This window comes from Pieris brassicae, chromosome 11 (genome assembly GCF_905147105.1).
Source record: "Pieris brassicae chromosome 11, ilPieBrab1.1, whole genome shotgun sequence".
Taxonomy (NCBI): Eukaryota; Metazoa; Arthropoda; class Insecta; order Lepidoptera; family Pieridae; genus Pieris; species Pieris brassicae.
In genome coordinates, this window is record NC_059675.1 from 5,206,332 (window position 1) to 5,233,028 (window position 26,697).

General features: G+C 32.7%; 1 protein-coding gene and 1 long non-coding RNA gene across 2 annotated transcripts in view; both read right to left on the reverse strand.

The window, feature by feature from the left end:
- Positions 1 to 23,879, reverse strand: part of LOC123716675 (lachesin-like) — a 41,387-nt gene extending 17,508 nt beyond the window's left edge. Inside the window, exons 1-2 of the mRNA XM_045672525.1 lie at positions 23,717 to 23,879; positions 6,800 to 6,916 (exon numbers count right to left, since the gene is read on the reverse strand). Of these exons, the coding sequence (XP_045528481.1) occupies positions 6,800 to 6,860 (61 nt within the window). The 5' untranslated portion in view covers positions 6,861 to 6,916; positions 23,717 to 23,879. The remainder of the gene's footprint in view (positions 1 to 6,799; positions 6,917 to 23,716) is intronic.
- LOC123716676 lies at positions 3,277 to 4,538 on the reverse strand. Its single transcript, XR_006754594.1, has 3 exons — positions 4,343 to 4,538; positions 4,009 to 4,240; positions 3,277 to 3,865 (listed from the first exon to the last, which is right to left on the reverse strand). It is a non-coding gene; the product is annotated as an uncharacterized LOC123716676 (long non-coding RNA).
- Positions 23,880 to 26,697: the final 2,818 nt, after the last annotated feature.

Sequence of the window (26,697 nt, forward strand, 5' to 3'; positions counted from 1 at the left end):
TACATAACGAGCGATTTGTACCTCATAAAGATTATTAAACCTTCTGCTTTCATTATTTGAAGATATCCGCTTTTTCTTTAACTAAAAATGGCTTTTTGAACCCTTAATTTATTTTATAATCACTTAGTAGCTAATGGATTTATATTCTGTTATGGCAAACCCCAGCTCGATAATATTAAAATAGTGACTGTCATAAAATTTGGAATATTTAATAAAAACAGTTACTGTTTAATTTGCGGTAACATTCTGTCTTACTTGTTTACAACATATATTAGGTCCTTACATATGAAATTGGCGTATTTCGTACTGGCCACTTTAATCCCGATGTTCTCCTCTTTGGTAAGGAATTCCAAATTCTAATTTGTACAGCTATTTACTCATGTATTTGTGCTTCGATGACCGTCATTCATTTGTTTTTTCTGTTTGCGTCACTCATTTTACAAGATGGAAAACTTAAAGTATCACATTATTTACGAGTACGAGTTCCGCCGTGGCACTAGTGCTGCGGAAACGACTCGAAGGGTGAATGACGTGTATGGCGGTCATGTTGCAAAAGAAAACACAGTTCGTTTTTGGTTCCAACGTTTTCGTTCTGGAAATTTCGACCTGCAGAACAAGCCCCGTGGACGGCCTGAGACCCAAGTTGATAATGAATTATTGAAGGCTATTGTGGAAACGGATCCATCGCTAACCACGTCCGAGTTAGCTGCAGGCTGCGGTGTTAGTGATAAATCTGTTTTAATTCACTTGAAGCAAATTGGGAAGATTAAAAAGCTTGAAAGGTGAGTACCTCACGAATTGACTGAAGCAAACCGGCAAACGCGCGTCGATTGCAGCGTTACATTACTGAACCGGCACAATAATGAAGGTATTTTAAACCGAATCATTACCTGTGATGAAAAATGGATTCTTTACGATAATCGGAAGCGCTCAGCGCAATGGTTGGATCCTGGCCAGTCAGCCAAATCCTGCCCCAAGCGAAAATTAACCCCAAAAAGTTACTTGTAAGCGTTTGGTGGACTAATGCCGGTATTGTTCATTGCAGTTTTCTCAAATCTGGCCAGACTATTACGGCTGATGTCTATTGTCAGCAATTGCAAACCATGATGGAAAAGCTAGCGGATAAACAACCTAGGCTGGTCAATCGCTCCACGCCACTGCTACTTCACGACAACGCTAGACCACACACTGCACAACAGACGGCTACCAAATTACAAGAGCTTCAATTGGAATGTCTAAGACATCTTCCGTACTCCCCGGACCTTGCTCCATTACCAGTTTTTTCAAAATTTGGACAACTTCTTGAAAGGGAAAAAATTTAACTCTGATGGGGCAGTCCAATTCGCCTTCACAGATTTTATTGATTCCCGTCCGACTGTTTTTTTTTAGTAAAGGGATCAATGTACTACCTATGAGATGGCAAAAATGCATAGAAAACAATGGTTCATACTTTGATTAATTTAATATATTATATTTTAAAATATTCGACTTTTTGTTCCTCCCATACAAAACCCCAATTTCATATGTAAGGACCTAATATTTATTTAAGCGAATAGAATGTGTCAGTGATTAAAATATTTTTTTTTATATCAAAAAAGTGAAGTCACTTAAAAGAAAATGGTTTAAACCCCTATTTACTTTAGTATCTGTACGATAAGACTAAAGTAAATATGTCACAAAAAAAACTATATCAGAATATTTTGTGAAAACTTTCAAGGTACAAATATTAAAACCCTTCATCTAGCCCTTTTTCATATTGATTTATATTGGGTTCATAATTAAGGTGACAGAAAAGGACAAAGAAATACTTTACGGTGTAAATATATATTAATTTGTTTAATAAAAGAAACGCAAGGAAAATCAAGATATAAAACAAAAATTTAATTTGATATACGAAGTAACACCGTTGAATATATAATTAAAATATGACAAAGGCGAGACGAACCGACAACTACCCTCGAGGGGCACTTACTTATCATTTCACTTTTCTTTCCGACATGATTTGACAAAATTATACCCACATTCAAAATATTTCTCTTAGTGGCTAAACTGGTACTTTTTACGAATACGTTTTTGTAATTGCTACGATGTTTTATGTAAAGGCTTTTACATATTTGTATGATTTTTTTGCAGGGTGAAAATTTTAAATGCGAATAAGATTTCTGGACCCTGATTTTTTGCATTTAAAACATTTTAGGTTTTCAAGTAATAGGGAGGAAAATACTTAAAGTTGCCATAATTTTTATACAATTGAATGAGATTTATAATAATCGAAGAATAAATTAATGCATATAATTGTAGTTATTTTAAAATATGTATTTGTTACAATAATGTTATCAATTTAAAGAAGATGTATCTTTTTTTACATAATAAATATCTTTTTTATTTTTAAACGGTTCAAAGAGCGAAAAAAGTTAACGTCAGAATGTTATCGCGAGAGGTACTTTCTTTTACGACTTTCTTACAGTTTTGATAATTTATCATAGATCTTACAAAAATAAGAAATTGTAGTACAATAGAGTTTTTCAACAACTAAATAATGTTAAGTAAATTAGTAAGTTATAAAATGAATTCTTCCTCAAATATAATGACATTTTATTATCTGTTCTGTTATTGAAAGCATTGCTCCATAGAGCGTCATTTTAAGCCATGACAGCGGTTGTCAAATTCGTTTGAGCGGGAAGAGTTCGCGCGTCATCGATTTCTACTAATTGGATGTAACTTTTCACGAGTGAACGTTATTGACCATCGATGGATGCCGTTCACGTGTCCATTGACTGCCTATATTTCACACGTCACTAACTCTCTATCATTTATATACACAATAGTTGAAAAAGCTTTGTGCAGTTCATACGAGTACCTATATTTTTGTAGAATTTGATTGATACAAAAGCCGATATCAGTTGAAGTGATATAGACGCGGGTTGGCTTTATGTTATCCGATATGGACAGTTTTGAAGCGTAAATTTAAATATTGAGTTTCAATTAACGAAAAAAAAAAATATTCTTAATAAAGCGCACATCAGCATTTCTTCGAGTCTTTAGATAATTTAAAAAATTCTAATTTTAAAATAATGCATGGCGGAACTACGGCCACCCATCTGCCATCTGCGGCGGCAACTGCCCCTTTTCGGTAATTGTTAATTTTAACACAATAAAAAAAATTAGTCAATCAACATTTTTAGCCAAACTATTTTTAATGGGGATTCCAGAATATTTACGCAGACTTATACTGCGGAAAATGTGTGTCGAAGGTAATTAAATATACGAACCATGTAATATGTAAATTCTTTGAATATAATTTTTAATGTGTATTTATTTTTAAGATCATCGTATTCCTAATAACACGATGTTCACTTAATTAAGAATTATAGAGCACAAACTATTCCAAGGCCATCAGAAATGCCAATGTTCAGGAAGTCTTCGAAATCCATGATGATGAAGAACGATCATGGAAATCAACCGAGTTTTTGTCTTCTGAGCCAACGTTGTCAAGATTTCAAAGAAACCTAGAGCAGAAAAAGAAATACCCAATGTCATTTTCATTAAAAACTCATTTTCATTAACTGGTTGACCGTTTGTTTTGGCGCTAATGAGGTCTATCAAAATATTAAAAAACTCCGTCAAACTGCAACATGGTTTTGTCAGATTCAATATCAGAGAATCCTCAGAATCCGTAATGTACAATATCGTCCACATGACTGAGGCTTCCCAATGTGAATGTTTCTCTGCGTCGAAGCTTCATTCCTCTCGTTATTCCAACTCCAGAAAGTATTTCCTTCTGCACTCTATTCTTCGTAGTCACACGCATCAGTTTGACAAGCAATGCCTGTACTGCTAGCTTCCTTGGGAGTTTCATTGAATCCTATAATTATGCGGAATAATTGAAAGTTTATTTAAAATTACGTAACATAAAAGAAATGTCAATTTTCAAAACTTGAAACCGCCATAGAAATCATCATAGCTTTACAGTTACTGTAGAAATATATTTAAAAAATTTAATCTAACCCGTTTCGATGTCACTCGAGTTATTTTCCTGTTCTTCTGGTTTTGCAGTTGCAACGTGTTAATATTCAGTTTTCTTTTCAGAAGTCGCTCGTGTCTCGTTAAGGCCAATTGCGATATTTCGTTTTTTTGTACAAAGGGGAAAAATTCTTGGGACATACGCTGGGCTGTTTTCCACGTTAGATTGCTTGCCTCCAACAAAATGGGCACTGCATATTCGAGTATGTATAATGTTCTAAAAAAAATTAAAGTAAATCATACAGCACACAAACAGGAAATTTGGAGTTTATATGTTTTCGATACGTTCCCGGTATCACATCGTCATAATAATACTTACATTATTCTGACAGCTTTTATCCACGTATTTCTTATTTAGTTTCCCAATTCCGACTCGGTAACCGAATTTTGGGAATTTTGCACCCCACAACTCTTCTTTTTCAAAACAATTTTTAACGTTTCCAAGCTGTTTTCTACTGATTGAATATCGTAAACCGTACAGCTGATCGACCTTAGACGCCCGCGTCTTGCCTGAATCTGCCACAACGCCGCGCTACTAGCGTTATCCAATAGGCGTATAATCTTGATACCACAACATATTTTTATATATGTTGTGGTATCAAGATTATACGCCTATTGGATAGCCATTATAGGATTATACGCCATAGTTGAGGTTGTCATTGAACGTAGTGGTTAAAAATTAAAGAAATATCATATCTAGTGTCATTTTGCAGTTATCACCTGCCTGCAGCCGTGTGTTAGACTAAGCTGGGCTCCGCGTTATTTCATAAAGTAAATATTTATGAAGGAAAGGAGTTCCCTCGTGCTCCATAAGCCGCCTGATCCGAAAAGACGTAAACCTCTGGGGATTCAGTTTGAGTTTAACTGAGGTTATATTTTTTGTTCCAAAATGAATATACTATTTATGTGTCTAAATATCCTTTAACTATATTTGATGTCAGTCATTTCTTAGAAATATTTTTTTATATTCCCAATATTGAGTACTTAGAGGTTAACTATAGTATGTATCTATTTTGTCTGTAATTTTATTTTTAATGCGTTGCTAGGCCGCAATAACTCACGTGTTTTTCTATAATATTATAATGACTACGGAGATTTGTAGATTCGCAATGAGGGATACATCTTGATGATATACGATTTTTGGTCTTCAAAACAATAGACCTAAAGATGCCCGAAATAAAAAACCTTATCTGAAATTACAAAATGATTAGAGGAAGATTTAATAAATTTCCGTAAACTAAGACGCCCTTCAATAAAGCAATAATTTAAAAAAGTTAGCTATTTAACACAATGAGGGACTGCTGAAAATAACGCCAGAGATTGAACGTAAGAAATAAAAAGCTTCGGCAAGGTTTATGCAAATTTATCGCGAATATTTTTTAACTTGATATTATTATTTCCAAACAAGGGCTGGATTAAAATATTATTATACAGAACATCAAAAGTTATGTGTTTTGGCTTAAAGCTAAACTTTGAATAACGGGCTTAAATTATTCTTAAAACAATGTATTATTCTAAAGTCTGTTCATACAATATTTTAGCTTTTTGTTCGTTTACGTTCGCGTTAATTATAATGACAATAAACGTAACTATATCTAACACATACAGAGAAAGAGAGAGGTAAGATAAGATAGTTTTTCTTAAAATAGATATTTGACAGTCACCGTGCTGCGTACGACCATTTTGATGGATTATGACGTTATACTTTAGGATTTATGCGAATTTAAATTCGTGTTAAGTTCTACGACAATTTTAGTACAAATTAAATAACAGATAAATTAAGTACTGTCCCAAACGTGCATATTAATCCTTAGTCTCTAATATTCTTTCCTTAATAAAGAGTCCATTAAACTGTTAAAAATACACGATTACCTACATCACGGCTTAAGCCGTACATACATACTTAGGTCAATAGTCAACTACACAAGAAGAATATTGGCTGGCTTTATGCCTGTATAAATTTGATATATATTTTAATAATATCTATTCTAGAAATATATACACCCTTCCAACATTTCATTGACCGTCATCAAACGCATGGTGGTTATTCATACCAATAATGTGCTGATTTATAAATACACACTGGTACTAAAAAAATTGTACACATATTTATAAGGAACTTCTAATGGGATTCATATAACTCAAACACACCTCGTTCCTTCCATTATCATTAAATATTGGGTCACAATGAATTGATGTGATAAATTATACAATTGTAAATATAGCATGTTACTGTCAATGAGTACTGTGCAGTGTTCGAGACAAACGAAGCTCAGACACAATCTAGGAATTCCCAGAGTCAATTTAATTCGGTTTTAAGTATCATTAAAGGGTCTCACTCTTAGGTTATAACAAGGGTAAGGGAAAATTGCTATAATTTACGTTATTTTATCAGACGCGTTTAAAGTTTATATTGAATGAGAACTTTTAATAAGCTAATAATGAGATTATAAAAAATATTTTATACAATATTCTAACGTATTTGTTAGCTATACTGAAATCTAATTCTTTAATGAAACTAATAATTTATTACTAAACGAAAGTGTATTACTTTCGTTAAATATTACATTAATAATAATGAACGTATTACTAATTATTTTATGTCTTCTTAAATTGCGTTTAATCGACTACTTGGAACGCAGAGCTTATAAAGTAGTGTAAAATCATATACAAGCAAGAGAACAGTTCATTCTTACTGTTGAAAGTTGACAATACAGTATTCGTTTAGACAATATGAAAAAAGCATTGTAAAGTTGGTTAAATATTATACATTTACCATGTTTTCCACTAGTCGCCGCCGCTAGAGCGGTGCTAAGAACCAAGAGGTGCACCAGCATACTCCTGCGCAGCGCCAGCCGCTCATTTAGCTGCGCTCACTTCGTCATCCAAAATTCTAGAAGAAAAAGAATATTAGAGAAACTTTCGAGGGAGATTGCTTTAGCGGTTATTCTGCAGGACGATATATATTGCAACAGATGTTTGTTAGTAAAAAATATATTTATAAATGAAATGAAGTAGTATAATATAACTTCAATGACATCTGTCTTTAGATGCTAAGTTCTAGTTAATTACAGGAAACATTTGATAAAATAAAAAGAAAGATAATTTATAGACTGTCTATTATGAATAATTGTCATTCAAGGCTGAGTAATAAAATTGGATCTTACGCGGATTATGAGTGGTTATATGTATAACCTGTCTGAGCTTGTGTCAAATAAGATTCAAATGAACTAGCTAGAACAGTGACTGTATATATTATTCTTCGATTTAAGCTTCAAGCGTTAGCGACCGCCTACAACTTTTCTCCTAAAGATATTTCAAATTAATTACTAACAATAGTAACAGATATTATTCACGAAAACTCAAACCAAATTTAATAGACAATTATTAAAATAAATTGGACAAAACTGTTCCTTCTGAGAAATTGTTTAACTGTTAAGTAGAATGTATAAGTATCCATCAGAGTTTCATTGCGAAATAAAACATAATTCCTCGAGGAACCGAGAGCGGTTTGAATAACAACTCTTTAATTGAAAGTTTAGCAATTTGCTTTACCCAAATGGACCCGACGGCGTCGAGGGCAACTCAGCCGCGTTTCAAAATTGAACGTAGGCAGATGCGCTTAATTACCGCTCCAGATGCTCGTTCCCTGCCCCTATTCCGCTCACCAACTTGCACCTACAAGACGCCGAAATACGAAAGAACAATAATGTTTCTTTGAAACGTTTCATACCTACTACTATAACATAGGTATGTGTAAAAGCGGCTTAACCGCGAAAAGTAAATATACATAGAATAATGTTTTTACGTTAACTACTATTTATAATCTGTATCTATATGAATGTGTCAATTGTATAAATTAATTTATTTGGATTAATATCTAAATAAATATTGTTTTGACCAAAAGTAAAGCCTCCGGCGTTATTATTTTTGAGAATATCCAAAAAACAAGTCTTCTACACAGAACATTTGAGAGCGGATCTTTTTCATTGACAAATTACTCGAAAATGCTCATGACGGTCAACAGTAATGGAAATTCCATTGTTTCGAGTTATTATCTGTTTTAAAAATCTTGTCTATCTCTTGTTGATTTATTTTTTACCTCCTATATTCGAATATTTAGCTTTCAGAATAATAGGAAAATCAAATTGTTTGAAGTTATCTTTAAATATAGCCGTGAGCACTATTATTTATCTATTAACCAATAACTTGTATGTATGTGCCTTTAAAAGTTTTGTATCAAACAAATTTATGGCAATGGATTGAATGTAATAAGGTCTAGACGTAACATGAAGATATCGTTAAGGAAAATGGGTAGTATATCTTCATGCATAAGGAGACACGAGTGAATGTAACTTCCCTACACATTTTATCGTCATGCAAGGGCGGTCGAGTTTATGATCATCGCCCAACTTGATTTAGTTTTGATAGCGTAGTGAGCAGCTTTTAGCTAAACGTCTCAAACAAATTGTCTAGGAAGTGATTTCAAGTATTTCTAACAATGTAAGGTTCAGTTAGCATTGGGGCTGTAATGAAATGGGTTTCGAAGGGCTAAATGGATTAGATATTAGTATGAATGGTCGAAATGTAGGGAGCGAAGTCCGTTGTCACATTTCGCAATAACGAAGATTTATATGGAGATTTTTTGAGAGAATTTATGTTTATTGCAAATTATGAAATGAGAATTTGTGTTATGCGGGTAGCGACATGCCTCTTTATTTAAATATATATTCACTGGTTTTCTGATTTTCCTATGAATACCAATAATACCATACAAATAAAATAAGGCACATATTCTCGTTTACGTATTTAGTATGTCTAAATAAGTAAATAATAGTAATAATAAACTTCTTTCGGTCATTACAAGGCTTGGTGGGTAAAGAAATATTCGTCCACAAGTCTACCCTCACTTTTTTGCAATGCAGTGGCTACGATAGATTTTATAATAAAGTATTTGTTTAATTTTATCTACTATTATTTTATAAAACTCAAATAACATATTGTGGAAAAAATCACATATTAACTCTTTTATTAGTTTCCTTAGCGTCCAATATTGGCAATATAGGTATGACCTCCGTGAAACCGATTATTTCACACAAAACTAATCAAAGGTTTATTGTGTGGCTTCGATTCAATTATGGCTATTAGTATAGTGGAAGTACATGCGATAAGATGGGACAATGAAATGCAAACGTATGGTTACTCTCGACATTACAACTGTCGGCGCCGCGTAGATTAAACTCCCTCATTTACATAGTTTCATTATCGCAAGCAAACACATAAATTTTTCGCGGGCTTCCGATTTTCTTTTTTTGAAATTGTGTGAAATTCTAAATATAAAATGCTTGTTTTTAAACGTGATACATTTACAGATTAATGTTCAATTGTCAATCTTATAAATAAAACTTGAGTTTATTTAATATAATGCGGATATAAAATTAAATAGCACTTTTAGTTTTGATACTATTGTATAGAAAAAAATTAGATCTCATTATAAGCTTACACGTGATTATGGTGCGCGTAAAATTTATTCGAAAAATATTCTCTGGAAGGCCCTCTCTGTGCCAAAACTTATCACACACAATTTATCACGTTTAACTTTTTCACAGTAATATTAAATGTGTTGACCTAGTGGCTTTAGCGTGCGACTCGACACACCTGGTGTCGTAATTCGATCCCCGGCTGTGAACCAATGTGCTTTCTATGTCCGCATTTAACATGCGCTCGAACGGGGAAGGAAAACATTGTGAGGAAACCGGCATGCCTTAGACCCAAAAAAGTCGACGGCGTGCGTCAGGCACTGAAGGCTGATCACTTACTTGCCTATTAGATTAAAAAATGATGAGACCCAGAGGCCCTGAAGCCCTGATCTAATGAAGTCTAGCGCCATTGATTTTTTAAAAACAGTACATTAATAGCTAGATTTATAAATAAATACATTCTCAATCGTTCGGGACCAGCTCTAAGCCGATAATCATATCATTCGACTGGACACCATTCCTTGTTGACCAAACGTTGCCTTAGTTATAAAACTGTAGTACCACTTAACTGAAAATGCATTCAACGGGACTTATTAGTGCTCGTATTACACATTATAAAGATTCTTGGACAAAACCAAATTGGCGTCATAGAGTAAAATACATATTATATGCATCGTATTAAGTAGGGTGGCGCTTTTCTGAAACATATTGCAGTATTATGTCTCGTATTCCACAATTAATCTTCATTAAGGAGTGCTATAACGGCGTAACAGACGTGCGGTTAGCTCCTCAAGGCAGCCTTGATGTGACCTATTGTCTTTGTGGTTGACGCTAAGCATTTTATTGGTTAATTATGTGCCCATTGTATGACAAAACTTCGACGAATAAACCGTTGCGGTATATATTCGGTATGAATAAATAATATATGTGCAGCGTTATCCCTGGGGTCGTGATTTCAAACCCTGGTAGTGTAAGTATGGATTTACCTATGTGTGTAACGACCACTTGTTTGCGCTTTAATATTAATAATTCGACTGGACTCGTAGAGGTTTATTTATAAATATTATATAAAAAAAATATATGTCTCGTGTAATTCCTATTTTACTGGCTAAAAATGGAAGTTGATGTTGAAACTGAAGTTGTTTCTATTTATGCTTTCAAATATTTATATAGGTTATTCAGACATTTTTGGAGTAGTATCAAGTATGGTACCAACAAAATTATCTTCTAATATTTAAAGCCGGTTCTTTAATTACTTTTATTTAAATTTTAGGCGACCAATTACTTGCCAGCTTAAGCTAAACATTTCTTCGGTGACTTGTTATAAATTTGCGATCGATGCAAAGTAAGAGGCAGTCAGTTTCACCATAAATTTCATATTAGATGAGAACAAAAAATGGTTCTACAGAATAATGTTACAAAAACGTTGTTTTGGCAGGTTCACTGAGAGTAACACGAGACCACTTTGTGAGTCTTTCAGGAGACGTGTTTTTGCACTTGACACATTTCCTATTACACTTTAGAATATGGTTTAGCAAATTTTGAAGATTACATGAAAGCACAGACCGTTTAATATATATATGTACATTAACAAGGGACAACAGAATTTAAAATCACCCGTTTGAGATTTTAACCCATAGCATTTTAATATATCATTTACTTATATAGCTAGTGAAGGGTATTGTGTTAGTGTAGATTAAAAACAATTTTTTCAACAAGAGCAGATAATGCTCAAAACTCTTAATAAATATTTTCCGTTTTTATGGTAAAAGGACAAAAAATGCTTTCCGTTGCTTCTATTTTTGAAAATTGACATTTGTTGCAAAAGGTAGTTAATATTTTTTTGTTAAATTAAGTTAAAACATTAATTTTAAATGGTTTTTATTATTTAAAGAAAGACAAAATAATGTGTATACTCTGCCGTCTGTATACTAAACTCTCAAAATATATACTGTATGTAACTTATATGATTCCATTAAAAAGATATTAAGCTTATTACTTATACTTTAAATGGTTTGAAATGAAATAGGCTATTATTCGAAATCAGATCTTTGTCGTAACTTTCCCTTATATGAGCGAAGTTCGCATTGTTGCCAAAGAATTTCGCTGAGTTTCAATGAGGTTTTACAACGGTTCCGTTCTTTAAAATAATGTTCAAAAATTCTTGTTGATAAATACAATATTCTATGGCCATTTGCCTGGCCATAAACATAAATGGCGCCAAAATGTCTCTTATCTTGGGTATTTCTCAGAGGGGCGGAAGCGAAGCCCTAAAGGTTCCGCTTCACTCAAGTATGACCCTAACAGATCTCGCTATAAGAGTCCCAAGCTTTCAGGACGTAGCATGTTCTTACAGCAAATGGATTGTGAAGAAACTCACAACCGATTGAGATATTGATTATTATTTAGCCGATAGTATTCGATTTCGAAAGCCGGGTCTAATCGAACATTGGTATTATCTTCGATGCTGCTTTTTTCTTTTATCCATTTAGCTGAAATTAGTTCTCGTAAAAGTAAAACTTTTGCAGAAATACATCCTATATATTCACATCATGAGATTTATTACAGTTTATATTATACTTGGTATAACGAATTGGTATAATTAAATAAAAATGCTTTATGATATACAACATTCTTTGTTTGTTTTCCTGGCGCGTATATGTATAGTTTTGTTGGTATTCCGACATGAGAACAGGCGACATATAAGTGGCCATGTTAAAAACATGGATTTTCATGATTAATGCCATAAACAATTGGCGACTGTAATAATTTTATATGTATTTTATCAATATAATAACTCTGACTCATTTTTCTTACATCCTCTTTGATGATATTTGCAGCACGCATTCTGTCAATGTTATTTCAAACGCCATAAGGTTATATAAAAAAAGTTTTGTAAAAGCGCTCTGCACAAAATAAAAATTGATATCGTAACAAAACTCATGATTACTTAATATGGCGGTTAAGGATACTTAAATTTTCAATTTTCTTATATTTTTCTTTCATAAGTACCTTCTCCTGACAATAACAATCACAACAAAAAAATAATTAGCAAAATCGGTCCAGCCGTTCACGCGTGATGCCGTGATCAACGGAAATAGGGATTCATTTTCATATATATCGATTATCGTTAATGAGTGGCTATGACGTCAGTGAATAATATACTTGATTCTAAATACAAATGACCGTATTTTAAGCAACAACTTTTATGTTATATATGTGTGTATTAATATCGAGTGGGCTGTTAGGAATATAAAGAAACCAAGCGCCATATTCACGGTACTTTACATTTTAATACACTTATCCTATACGTAATAGAATCGTTCTCATTCAATTCCGCCAAGTCACTCAGGGGACATAAACACTAATCTTTGGGCAATAAAAGACCGCACTTATGAGATGTTTAACTGCGCCCCATAAACCCCTTCTATCGTGAGAAGCTTATCTTGTATTGCAGTACATATTCATAGCTTGAACAAACTCCATCAGGATAAGGCGCTGCTGTCGTCACCGCTTCACTTGAAGCAACTTACTCATGAATATTAAGTAGATAATGCAGTTATATTGTACAAGCTTAATGGTAATGTGCAAATAATATTAGAGTTACAATTCATATTCATAATCTCGCAGTGCATTCTTCGCCAATGCAATGAGGTCTAACTAAAGGTTTTAATATTCTTTCATTTGTTTTAATATTTTAATACCTAGGACAGAATTACTTAATTTTTATTTATCTTAGTTTAGTAAAAATTGCTCTGCGAAATACTAGTGTTGTTACTAGGCTTGAAATGTAAAAAGTCCCAGATTAACCGTAGTCCGTGATTTGCAATTTTTAACGTATCTGTAAAGAAAATAACGCGTGAAAATATTTCGGTGCTTAAAAATATAAATTACATTTTCGCAACCGTCGCAACGTTCGCAACAATCGCTCATTTTGTGTACTAGAAAATGAAGTTAAAGAAGGCTCCATTGTTTCACTTTGCGGTCAGGAGGAATCCACAAAACTGACACAACCAGAAGGTCTCACAGCGTCGCTCTTCACCAAATAAATGTAAACGTGTCACAAAACGCTATGATATAACAATATTGTTATCTTAGGAAAATGCCAAGGGGAATTTTTCGCACATTTTCAAGTATTAATTCGAAGTTTCATACAAATATAAAAATTTTGTTTTATAAGTAGGTAAATTTCGTTGTAAGAATTTAATAATAAAATGTACCTAAATTTCTTTTAGAATGCCAGTGTATTGTTCCCATTTAGATTAATTTGTAAATAGCGTATTAACATAAACAATTTTGTTTATTCGTATTTTCATATCAATCGATGAAGGTTTTAAATTATTTACAACGTGTCTTTAAAATAAGTACTTAAAAATGAAATATTTCTTTATTTACGTGGTACTAGTCTAGCCTCGTTTCTTTAAACTGAGGTCGTGCGTACAAAGCTAGGCTGTACCAATAAATTTTATAATCTGCACAACTAACTTTTAAATGACGACATCTCAATGTGAGGAAACTATCTCGTTAAGGGCCCAAAGAGCAACGGCGTGTATCAGGCACTGATACTCGCCTACAAGAAACAGATACAGAAATATGTCAAGACCAAGGGTTTAAATGCAACTGGTTGTATGTTGGATTTAACATTATTGCGAGCATGTTATATCGTACGCTGACGCTACTAATATTAAATTAATATGGTTTTTAATTGTAAAATTTGACAACTGTCGTACTATTTCGTGAGATATTTTTGAGTGAAAGAATTTTAATTAGATTTTAAAAATGGTTCAATAAGAATTTCGTGTGCAGCATTGCACTTTGGTGATGAAAAAAATACTATTGAAGCCAGGGCTTGGCCTGATATACTCAATTTTTCAGACTAATAAAATTATTCAGACTCTGCACCATGAAAATCAAGCGTTGAGAAAGGGCTTGTAAAGATGAGCACCGAGACGATGAATGCAGTGGACGGAAAGGGGCTGTCAAAGGAACGTGTTGGTCATCTCCTAGATGAATATTTGGATATGCGTATAGTTTAAAAGAAAACAATGTCGCTACCTTTTTAGGTCTGTGCCTCAGATTTCTGTACCCGTTTCATGATCATTTGTTAATCTAATGGGCAAGTAGGTGATCAGCCCTCTATGCCTGACGCATGCCGTCGACTTTTTTGGGACTAAGGCAAGCAGGTTTTCTCACGATGTTTTCCTTCACCGCTTGACCGAATGTTAAATGTGCAAAAAGAAAGCTCGAAGGTTCGAACCTACAACCTCAGGGATGAGAGTCGCACGCTGAAGCCACTAGACCAACACTGCTCTTTGCGTATAGTTTAGTTACAAAAATACTAACGTGGTTGTAAACCGCACTGTAATCAAAGAAAAAGCTGTGAATGTTACTGTAGCTCTTTTTTACTGCGCAATTTGTGAAATATTTCGGCGGGTATAGGTGTAAAATTACAAAATGGGATGAGATTGTTTGTAAGCAAACAGCCAGTGTCCGCTTATTAGATGGGCCCTGTAATAAAAACATCGCCTTATTACAGGCGGTTTAAACCCTGAGGAATATTCAAATTTAAATTCGAGCATAAAACGATTTGTTTTTGTTTGAGTTGATATAAAATCTTTACGATGTGTGATTTAGACCCGGCCGCTTTATTTGTGTAATAAACGTTATAAATAATAACTTATCATGTGAGATTTATGTTTTCTTTTATAGCTGTATTAATATTTAATGTTTTTTTTTTGTTGTGTAGTCCCAAAGCTATTAACTAGAAGTTTAGTTGCCGTTGTAACGTATAATTTAGTCTGTGATTAATTTTCATAATTATAACATAAAATAAAATAAAAAATAGCCTTTATTTTGGACAAGTTCCTTTTTAGGTCTGTTTAGCCTCGGCCAAGGCCTCCTTCAGACCCTTCTATTCTGGTCTTACTCGCTCCACTCTTGACCAAACCTTGCCTGTTCCCAGTTTTATTTCATCTTTCCATCTCATGTACTTTTCACTTTTATCCTTTTTCCAGTTTTTGGGTAGGGGAGACCGGGGTTAGTTGACTATACAGATAGGTTGACTAACTATCAAAAAGTTGTTCGACGTAATAGCTTTAAGGCAACCAGTGAGGCATGAGAGTCCGTCACCTACACCGTTCAATCACCCAGAACGCGGCGTCGCATACGCATGTTGTTTGCGAGAAGGAACGTAATATTGAAAAACAACGCACGTCAGTAATTATTTTTATCGTAATGCTATTTGTAATAATGTCCATTTATTTAAAGCTATTGATTGTCAAAACATTTACAACCAATGTTAGAATCATGTTCTTTCTGTTATGTATTATTATCTATCTCATTTCGTCGCAGTTTTGAGGTTATGTAACGTAGTCAAAAATTAAAAGGTGTTTTTTTTACACAAAAGTTGTTGTTTCAGGACCATATGAATATACAAACGGGAGCATTATGATCATGAACTATTGCAAAAATTGGATCTCCCATTTAGAGAGTTATTGGATTCTATGATCTAAAAATAATTTATAAATACTGACTTCTTGCGTCAAGACTGCTACTAAATAATAATTATATCTAACATCAGATAGATATATTTTTTTTACCAAAAGTTTTATCGTTTTGCTTTAAATAATTAAATTGTATTTGTTTATTTTTAGATACTTCAATCGTCTAATATATAACGATTGTTTACTCTTATAATTTATTAAGTTATTGTGTTTAATTGTAATAATGTGACGGAAGATTACCTATTGGTTAAAAAAAATCCTATTTCGTCGTAGATTTTGCCATTACAACTTCATAGGTCAACTTACCCCGAGTATATAGTCAATCGACCCCAAGCATGGTGTAGGTTGACCAGTTTTTCCTATAACACATGGCCTGTACTTTACATCATAATGAATATCGTTCTTTTTGCCGCTTCTTTCCAAAGCTCAATAGTTAATCGATGAACTGAAGCTATTTTTAAATTAATATATATATCAACTAAAACCAAACTTACATAGTTTTTAATATATCCAGCTAATACTATGTTGATAGTACATTTCGATCCATCCAACCCACATTCAATTAAAATATGATCAATAAACGATACTCAAGGATCCATTCCGCCTATTTGTAATTAACGTATAAAATTCATCGCGCCACTTTGAGCCTTGTTAATAACGAAAATTTACTTTCGACCCCGAGGCTTATAAATATTAATATTTCCCATCTCAGCTGTTAATTACCCCGCCAACTATGGATAAAGCTCGCCCTGTATTCATTAGGGCAAACCTAATTAGTCAGACAAACCTCGGCGACTTGGGGAGGGCATTCCTTCGTCAGTCTTATTAAACATTGTATGGTCTATTATCAGAGCGCCCAATCTAGTAACACAAAGCTGCCTAATAGAATTCCATTATGTCGTTTCTGGATCGCTGTAAATTACTTTCTATATCGTCTATATGTTTTTACGTGTTTCGTTTAGATCATTTAAGCCCATAGGAAGAAAACCAATAAGCTTCGAGATCTATAGAAGGTTTCATGTTCTTGGATGGAATAGTATTTGATGAATTTGTTATTACTATAAATTTAATAATATATACTCACAGTGCAATAAAAAATCGTGAAAAACGAGGATATTTAAAACCGTATGGCAAGCACCGATGCTACTTGAACTGCAATCGATATAAATATATATTTTTTGGAGGAGGCCTTTACCCAAACCTGTTAATTCATAAATAAATAATGTATATATATTACTAACATAATCTAAGCTAACCGACTAACAAAAATCAATATTTTTGGTTACTGTAATATAGCAATTACCAACTATTGTAAAACAGGAAATAAAAAGGCTTTATATGTATATATATATATATATATATATATAATAAGCAAGGTTTATATGTGTATATATATATATAGACCACTATTACGTAGTAATAGTAACATCACTATACATAGCATCTACTATATCATTGGTGTTGATTGGATACAAGCACACCATTAATGAATTTAACAAAAAAAGTCACGATACTCTACATTCGTCACTTTACGTCTTGAGCTCTGAGTCAGAAATCGTCGAAAGTGTCAGAGGAAGTAGTTTTGTATTAAGACAGAGAACTCAATACAAAATAGATTATGTTACTGTATGCTATGGATTCCTCGAATATTCTTCCATTAGGGAAAAAGCTGTCCTCGCTTATCTGCGACATCTGGACATTGTTTATACTTTGAGGGACGCGTCCACCTTTATAACGATCCTGCATATCGTATGCATATGTAGGTAGCAGGTATGTTCAAATTCAAAGATACTTTGAAACACAAGCATAGAGTATAAAATACATTAGCAATTGAGTTTTACCTATTTCTGCTTATTTTCCCGCATGCATATAACAGATATACAGATTGTTTAAACAACTTCGTATACAGGCTAAATGTAACAATAGGAGTTTGTGCATGATTGAGAAATTTATCTTTATTCGTAAACTATTGTACATGAAATGCTTTAGTAAAATAATGTTTATATTCAAGTTGAAAAAAATCTAGTAAAGTAGAATAACTGTAAATTAGAAAAGAATAAAGTTTAGCAAAATGTAATTCTTATTTTTTTACTGTTTAGCAATTTTCATATTTGTAAAGCATAATGGTATAAATTTTTTTCACATCAATAGCTTCATTAAAATACGTCAGACATTCTAAGAATAATAAATAAAAAGTATGTAAATACACGTAAAAATAGTTAACCAATTCCTCTTACAAATGAACTTAACCGCATGTGGCCGTGTTGCCTGAAGCGAATTAGCACTTGCTTCGAGGTATGTTTTCTTCCGAAACGCTTGCACAAAACGGCTTTTTCCTTTATTAGTCTCTTTGAGAAATGACTGCTCCAGTCGGGTTGCTAACACATAAATTGCTGTTTGTTTTAAAACATACTTGTTATCTCCATTGCGATATAGAGATATTATGCAGTATTCGAAGTTATACAAATGCTTTTCAGCTTCGGTAAATCTTTATAAAAAAAATAATTTTTGTGAACTTGTTGAAATAAACTGTTTAAATACTAATAGATAGTAACATTAGAAAGTAATGTTTCGAAAGCAAATTAATAATCAGGTTTTTTACCGAATTTTTAATAAAACTCAACAAGATATAATTATTTTTGTATAGTGAAGTGGTCTTCGCTTGTGTACTGTGTATCTATACTTTTCTTAGGCGAAATCAAGCAAGCGAGAAGTTGACCCATAATTAGACGTCGTGTATCGAGCACAGGAAGCTCTTCACCAAGTAAGTGAGGTCTATAGAGAAAAATTATCAGTGGATTTTCATGCAACTTATATATACACAAAAACTAGTATAAAAGGATTCTAATCATAAAAAGCGAGTGGAGCTGCAACTTTATATGGATTTTGGACGCAGATTTCATCATTTGTATTACTAAGACAAATCATCTGTGTATGATACATGTCGTAGATTTATGGAATTCAAAACATTCCCGTTTCCTGATGACATTTGCCTTCAACATAGGAGCAAGTGTTAGTAGCGGAGTCTATTTGTGCACAGCCGTGATTCGAACGTATGATCTCATGGTTGAGAGTTTAAGCCAACACTACCTTGCTTATTGGAACGTATAACCAACGCTTATTAATTTACGACTATTATAAAACATTAATATGTCATAAATTAGACATCCATTAATCTCATTGATCAACATAATATAATAGCAGTACAAACAGCGTGCACTATACTGCGACCTATTTTATTTGATACTTGAAAGCAGCATTAAACCATTTATGTGAGAGTAATTGACGAGCGCATGCTGAGCACGAAGTAATAATGATTCATCTTGTTAATCTTGAATAAAGGGACAGATATGTATTTTACTTTCACCAATTACGTTTATGGGAACTAAATTAAGGACATAACACAAACGTTTTAATGTTAATACAAGTGCATTTATGTCATCATGATGCTCTTTATAACAGAAATGGATATTTACTGTAAGCAACAAACTAATTATGATTAAACAGAAATGATTGTCACAGATTTCTAATTGTAATTATTATATTGTGATAGCGAATTGTTTTTTTTTTAAATACACGTGTCTAACACTTTATCTAAATCTGATTAGATTCCTGATAATTACAGTAGTTATGCAGTATTATTATAAAGCTTTATTAAATTAATCATTATATTTATCACCAAGTTGAAAATTTAGTTATATGATAACGATAGAATGATAATTGAAATATTTATGGAATATTAGCATTTCTGTTGAAAACAGATTTTGTATGTTTATAATTATTCGTTTTATATTTTTTGCAATAATTATTATTTTCTTATTAATCGTGGGATATAATTTGGATAATAACATCAAGCCTGGGTTTTGCTCGTGGTGGAACAACAATTGTTTTTAATTGTTAAACATTGATGATTACTCTTCTTATTATTTCTTTCGGTATTTATATAACAGCGATGTTTTATATTTAACTGTCAAGAAATTCCCAGGGATATTTTTTTTTGTAATAGCTGGCAAACGGGCAAGAGGCTCACCTGATGTTAAGCGATACCGCCTTTTCTTGAAGGACCCTAAGTCGAATTGGTTTGGAAATACTTCAGTGGGCAGCTGGTTCCACATAGTGGTGGTGCGTGGCAAAAACTGCCTTAGAAAACGCTCAGTTGTGGAACGACGGTCGTCGAGGTGATACGGATGGTATTTTGTATTTTGCCTTGACATCCGATAATGAAACTCAGCTGCGTGTATTAGACCGAACAACTCTTCTGAAAATGGTAAATGCGGTAGAAGATGCAGAGAGACCCAACGCCGATTCGAATCGCTCTTCGCAGAATCTATTGAATCTATTGTTAACTAAAAAAGACTAGAGCTCAAAATTTTTCCTTGCGCTTTACATCTTATTTGTTTAGAAAATACCCACCATCTCGACTCAAATATTAACTCTCTCTTTCTCTTATATATCTATATAACAGCCACTAAACTTCTTGAATGGAATTATTCTTGGAATGTTCTTCAGCCAACGTCAAATTCCTACAACCAATAGACGGATAGACGGTTAATTTCGAATCTCGGTTGCTAATGCCATTGGATTTCTCGGGCTTCAAGCGACATTTAGAATCATTAAAAAATATCGCTCAAAAAGGTTCCCACGCAACTCCATTTTTCAATGAGACTCGATAAGCAAAATTAGCTTGCGAAAAGTATAGAGGAAAATTTTAAAACGGAAAATTCCGATAACTAATTGTTATAACTAGCCAGTGTCTTAAATATTTTCAACCATGAATAAGAAACCTTTTTTCCCAAAAGTATATGTGTGCTATAGTACAATTTAAAAACTAATAATAATAATTTGAATTCCCTATGTAGCATAGTATAAAATTCATAACGTCGGTTATGTACCCTAACATTAGATAAATTACCTCTATATATTTTAGTTTATAATTAGATTTAAAATTCTTTAATTGAACATATATTTGAATATATCTACAACAACCGCCAAGGGATTGTATTTGTTTAAATAAGTGATCACACACACCCAATATAAAAGATTATATGTCATGTTTAAAATGTAAATAAAATAAATAAAAGTGGACAAACGATCAGCTGACGAGTTTTTATTTTTGTTATACTTAATTACAATTGGAGACCATAGACCAAATCACCTATCACTTTGGCTAAAAGCCGAATTATCTTTTAAATAGTAGTCAACTGAAATAAGGAGGAAATTGAACAGTAAACAAGTATTTTTGAAGTTAGTCAGAAGATCAATTGCTTGAGTGATACTTTATCATACCGCGCTATATCATGAGCTTAAGACTAAGCTTTAATATAATATGGCCATAAATTAAACGATAATAAGTTACGACAGCATCGACGTGGTAATGACTCCACAGTGCACCCGACTATTGATCCCGCTAATGGATTATGCCATAATGTTAGTGAAAATATTTTATCATCTTTACAGTCAACCAAAAATGAAAGCCATCTCCATTATAAAATCAATATATACTTATTCATATTGATAAGTATGTACAGTTAAGTACGCTAATATTTAAAACGGCAAGTAGAACTGGCAAAATATCTCCGTCATTCTTTACTTAATTTTAATACATAAGATTTACGTATATGGATGTTTTTTGGCAAGTATAATGATATATTTCAGCAAGGATAGTTACTCATTGGTTTACAATAGAAATATATAATTATAATTAAAAAAAAATTACAAGGTTGTAATCATTATACGCTGGGAGAGTTTAGTGGCAAATCAAATTCATTAGTTGAAATAATCAAATGTAATTTAGGACTACTTTTAGTTGCTTGATAGTTTTTTGATTTAGTTGTAACTAAAAGCCAAAATGTGCTTAAACTGTTATCATTAAAATACTTATATTACTGAGTATATGAAAAGTATTCTCATAGATTATACTTTATTTAGATTTTAATGTGTAATATCTATAACATATATATAATCTATGTATATGTAGTAGTGTGTCAACATGGACCAATTGTCACAGTTATACCGTCAGAGGTAACATCGATGTTGAGTGTTGAAATGAAAATAAATGTTTATTAATTAAAATTATCAATTTCTATACAAATATTATAATATATAGTTATGTCTTCATTATGCCATATGTTGGTTCTATACTTTTTTGCATATTAATTTAATTTCGATATTCACATCTACAAGGCGTCTGTCTCTTGCGTGATGGCTCACGTTTCTTTTTTTATCTATTTATATGTTACAATTTGAGGGCCACATTTTTTAGGGGAAATTTAGGAGGAGTCAATGCAAGCTTAAATCCAAGTTGGAAACCCTGCAACTACATGTCCAATAAATAAAATTGCGTCCTCTAAAAAAGGATCAGCACTTGTAACATTTCAATGGTCTATTTATGTTATATATAAATTGATTATTTTTAATCATAAGTATTGTGTTTTTGCACGCCTTCCGAACCTCTAATCGAGACCAGAAGTTAGTCTAGTTAATTCAACTTGTTTCTTTTTTTCTTCAACGTACGAGGGGCTATGCTGGTGCGGATCTAAATAACTAAGTAGTTTAATTGTTTTTCAATTTTCCAACATTTATGCTAGATTATAATTATATTATAATAGTTTGAAGAATCATAAAATGGAAGACGCAATAAGAACATTGTTTCGTTTGTGTAATGAAAATGTTCCAAAAATCCGTCCGGGAAAGATCCAAAAGGATTCTGGTAGGCTTTGTTTTTTAGTGACCGTCGTCCGTGAAAGCGACATGCAGTGAAAAGTGACTAATAGCGAAGCTACTATAGTCAAATGAGCTTGGTATGTTCGCTTTTGATTCGTAAAAGAGCCGTGGGGTTTGTGAATTGAGATTTTTTTTTGACAAATCCTAAAAATAATGCTTTGTGGATTTTTATATTATTTTATCTTTGATTCCTGTAATTGTGTAGTGTATATTAAAGCAGAATTAACTACATTCTAATAAAGAAATATTTGTACAAGAATCATCACTAATGGACAGTTTTAATTACTTACATTATTCTGAGTTGTCGCAAACCTTATGTATATATACCATATAACCCATGTTTTATCTGATATGAAATATTAGTTATTTAACTTCTTTTAAATAAATTCATTCGATTCGGTTCGACCATTAGCTTTTTATTTTTTATTTTATAAAATGAGTTTGGATGAAAAATTTTAATTAATCTGTTATTTTTTATCTTACCAGTCACATTTAGCAACACATCTAAAATATCAAGCCTGTATAAATGTTTATTTATTGAAAGCTAACTCCAAACCCAGAAACCCCTCTGCATTTTTGTAATACCAAAATTTGATATTATTATATAAACATAAGGCTGTCGACTTTAACGTTGAGCAACAAAGATTAACATGATCTTGACTAATTATTTTTCCTTTTATCTTTATAACTGGTAAAGTGATTTGACAAAAGCCGCCGGTATAAGCCGAAAACAAAGCGCGTCTAAAGAAAATTGCGAGTTCCTAACAGAGGCGTCATTGTAGTAATTTTCTTTGTTGTTCCACAGTGCGTTTTTCCGTCAATGAACAATGACAATATTTTATATGTCAAAAACATTGTATCATTATTAATGTTTCTATTTTTATTTAGATGAATCTCAAATAGTAAAACACGATGAAAAAATATTTTTACTTCTAATTTATTAACAACTCTTTTTTCTTAATAATTTAAATGTAATAAAATACTTACAAATTATTTAAAATAATTCCCACATAAATACATCATCACTATTAGTTACTAATAATAAATGATCTCACGTTAAACTGTCACGTCGTAGTGGCTTAAACTTTTCGTAGCGCTACGAGATCTCTACGAAGCTTGTAAAACAGGTGCGCGAATCCGTCCACCCGTACTCGCGGGGCGCATCGCACTGAGCTTTCCCTCTTGACAAGACAATCTTTCCCAGTACAGTTGCCCCAGCTAACAGCAACTTGTCAGCTTTTACAGCAACAACAGTTTCATACGCTACAAAGATGTGTTTGATATAGATCAATCAATCGGATCCCTAGGGATCCGTAAGCCTTATACAATTAATTTATTTATCATTAAATTTAAAACTATTCATTCGTCATGGATTAATTAAATCCATTACGTATGAATTTTGTACGAATCTTTGATCAATTAAGCGACGAAGAAACAATATACGAGACAAGATTTTTTGCCACAGAAAACGAGTGTAGAGTAATAATTTATACGCTCAGTTGGAGTCTAAAGCTATTAAATATATATCATGTATATAAATGTGATTTCTTTTTATTCGGATATAAGGTTCTAAGAATTTTATATTTGGTCGTTAAAAATATGTATAAACATATCAGGAGAGAATATGAACTTGAAAAAAGAAATTAGTAAAATGTCGGGTTTTTATAGAATTTAATTTCAAATTTAATTTTATTGATTAAGTATCTCAACTTTACATAAAGATTTAATATAATTAAACAGTAAGCTAATTACTCACTGTAAATCTTCTTTGACAAATATGAGTAACTTCATAACATATAAATTTCTTCGCGTCCCCAAAGTTTCACCGAGTTTCTTTGGTATACGAGCATACATAAAAACAGTGAAATCACAAACAAGATAACATTCGGTAGGTCCTCAGCGGGAATCTCATTTTCAATATGTTTTTATAACTTTCAGTGAGGAAATGAGGTGGTGCTCCCGGCGTTTCGCGGCGGCATTGTCATAATAAACCAGCCGAGGCCTCCTTCATAAATCCTTTCCAAATGTACCTTTATACGCATTATGCCATAACAACGAGTTTTCTTTTTGCCCCACAACGCTTTTAAATCCAAGAAATAAGTCGTATCTATATCCGTTTACTGCTGTTTGCTTATCATACTATTACAGAGATACATTCGTAATCCTTTTGCCTTTTCGTTTTGAAGACATTTTAAGCTTTAAAGCTTCTCACTGAATAATTTAAGGTATTTTCTATACTTGCATATAATATCAGTTAATCTAAATATTTAATTTGTGTCTATAAATTGTTATAAAGTTTCAACAAAAAAATATTTTATTCGAATTGGATGGCTTTTATACAGGCCTTTAATCTCTTTGGCCACGAATCTATGGATTTACGCACTATTTCCAAGGGAAATTTTGCCACTACTTACTCCAAAGATTTCAATGAAAGCGACTCAATGTCGCCGTGTTGTTTAGAGCAGGCCATGTTCTCTAAAACTGGCCATAATTTGTCGAAAGGGTTGAGGATTGGACTAGATGATGGGCAGTCTTCAGCTCTTATAAAGTCCGGACCGTTGGTCTCAAGCCTGGCTTGAATGTAGAATCCTGCTGGAAAGTCCATGGTATATTAAGTATGTTGATGAGAGGTTCAACAACATTATGCATGACTGTATCTTGATACACTTTGGCTGAAATTTCACGTTGAATGATGATCACGTTGTACCTTTCCAACTACTTGAGCAGCTTCTTTAGAACAGCTTCTGTGAGCGTACACTTTATCATTTTGTTTAATCGTAAAAAAAAACCATCGGTAAAGTGGATATTTATGTGATTTTCACCTGGGTAATGCGACAGAAGGCCTTTTGATCGATTCACTCTCTTTAATCGTAAATATTGATTTAGGGCATGTCTAGTATTTCGACGAAAAATAAATTTGTCCTAGCGGGAATCTTCATTTCTGGGTTTTGACGAATTCTTGCTTTAACAGCATCAACAGCCTTTGTAGTTCTAACAACACGCGCCCGCCTCGACTTTTTCTGGTCTTTCTATAGACGCAGTATTGTTGTATCTGTTGATAGTACGAACATACGGCTGACACCAAGCTTTTGAAGTGTCTGGAATATGACCGACGGCTCCATACCCACTTTGTGCAAGGCGATCACTGCAACCCTATTTTCTTTAACATCCTATTCCATATTGAAATTTGATAAAAATGACGAAAAATATGTGAAATGGCGCAAAATCGAAAGAAGTTCTTAAGATAATATACATACGTGTTCCACATTCAAAATAATAAAAAAAATATTGTTTTTATGTAATAATATTTATGGCCAGACTAGTTATAAGTAATATAAAAATACTAAATTTATGCAAAGATTTTAAATTATAAGACCATAGTGCATGACCAAACTTAGCTTGTTAATATGAATGAGTATGGACATAAGATAGGATTGGCCGAAACGCATTCTTCAGAAGGTATACGAATGGGATAATTTACTCCAACACGAATTTAAATTTAAAATAATACAGGATCAGTAAAAGTTTATTTGTAAACATTTTTGACATACAGTTTTTAGTATAATATTTTTTTTGTTAAATTAAAAACTTATAAATTGAAAGACAACTTTTGCAGGCTTAACAGCTGCCGTGATCAATAAGATGAATGGATGTTGTTTTAGCGTCGCTTGGCGATCGGATCTTTCTTGCTCAATTTTCGCCAGTCTCAACATAATAACCTAATGTTGACACTGTTGCCCCCGCACGGCCTCAAGCACTCCACAAGCAATAAGACAGTAATAAATGTTCAGTTCCAAAGACAAGAATAAAAAGGGATATAATAAGTAGATATTGTGAATCGGTACTTGTGAGTTCAATATTGCTTTTCATGATATAACTTTGTGGACTCTATCTCTTTGCTTTTACATTATGAATTTATACTGTAAGTTTAAAATAAAAATTATGTTCAATAACTACAAATGGAAAAT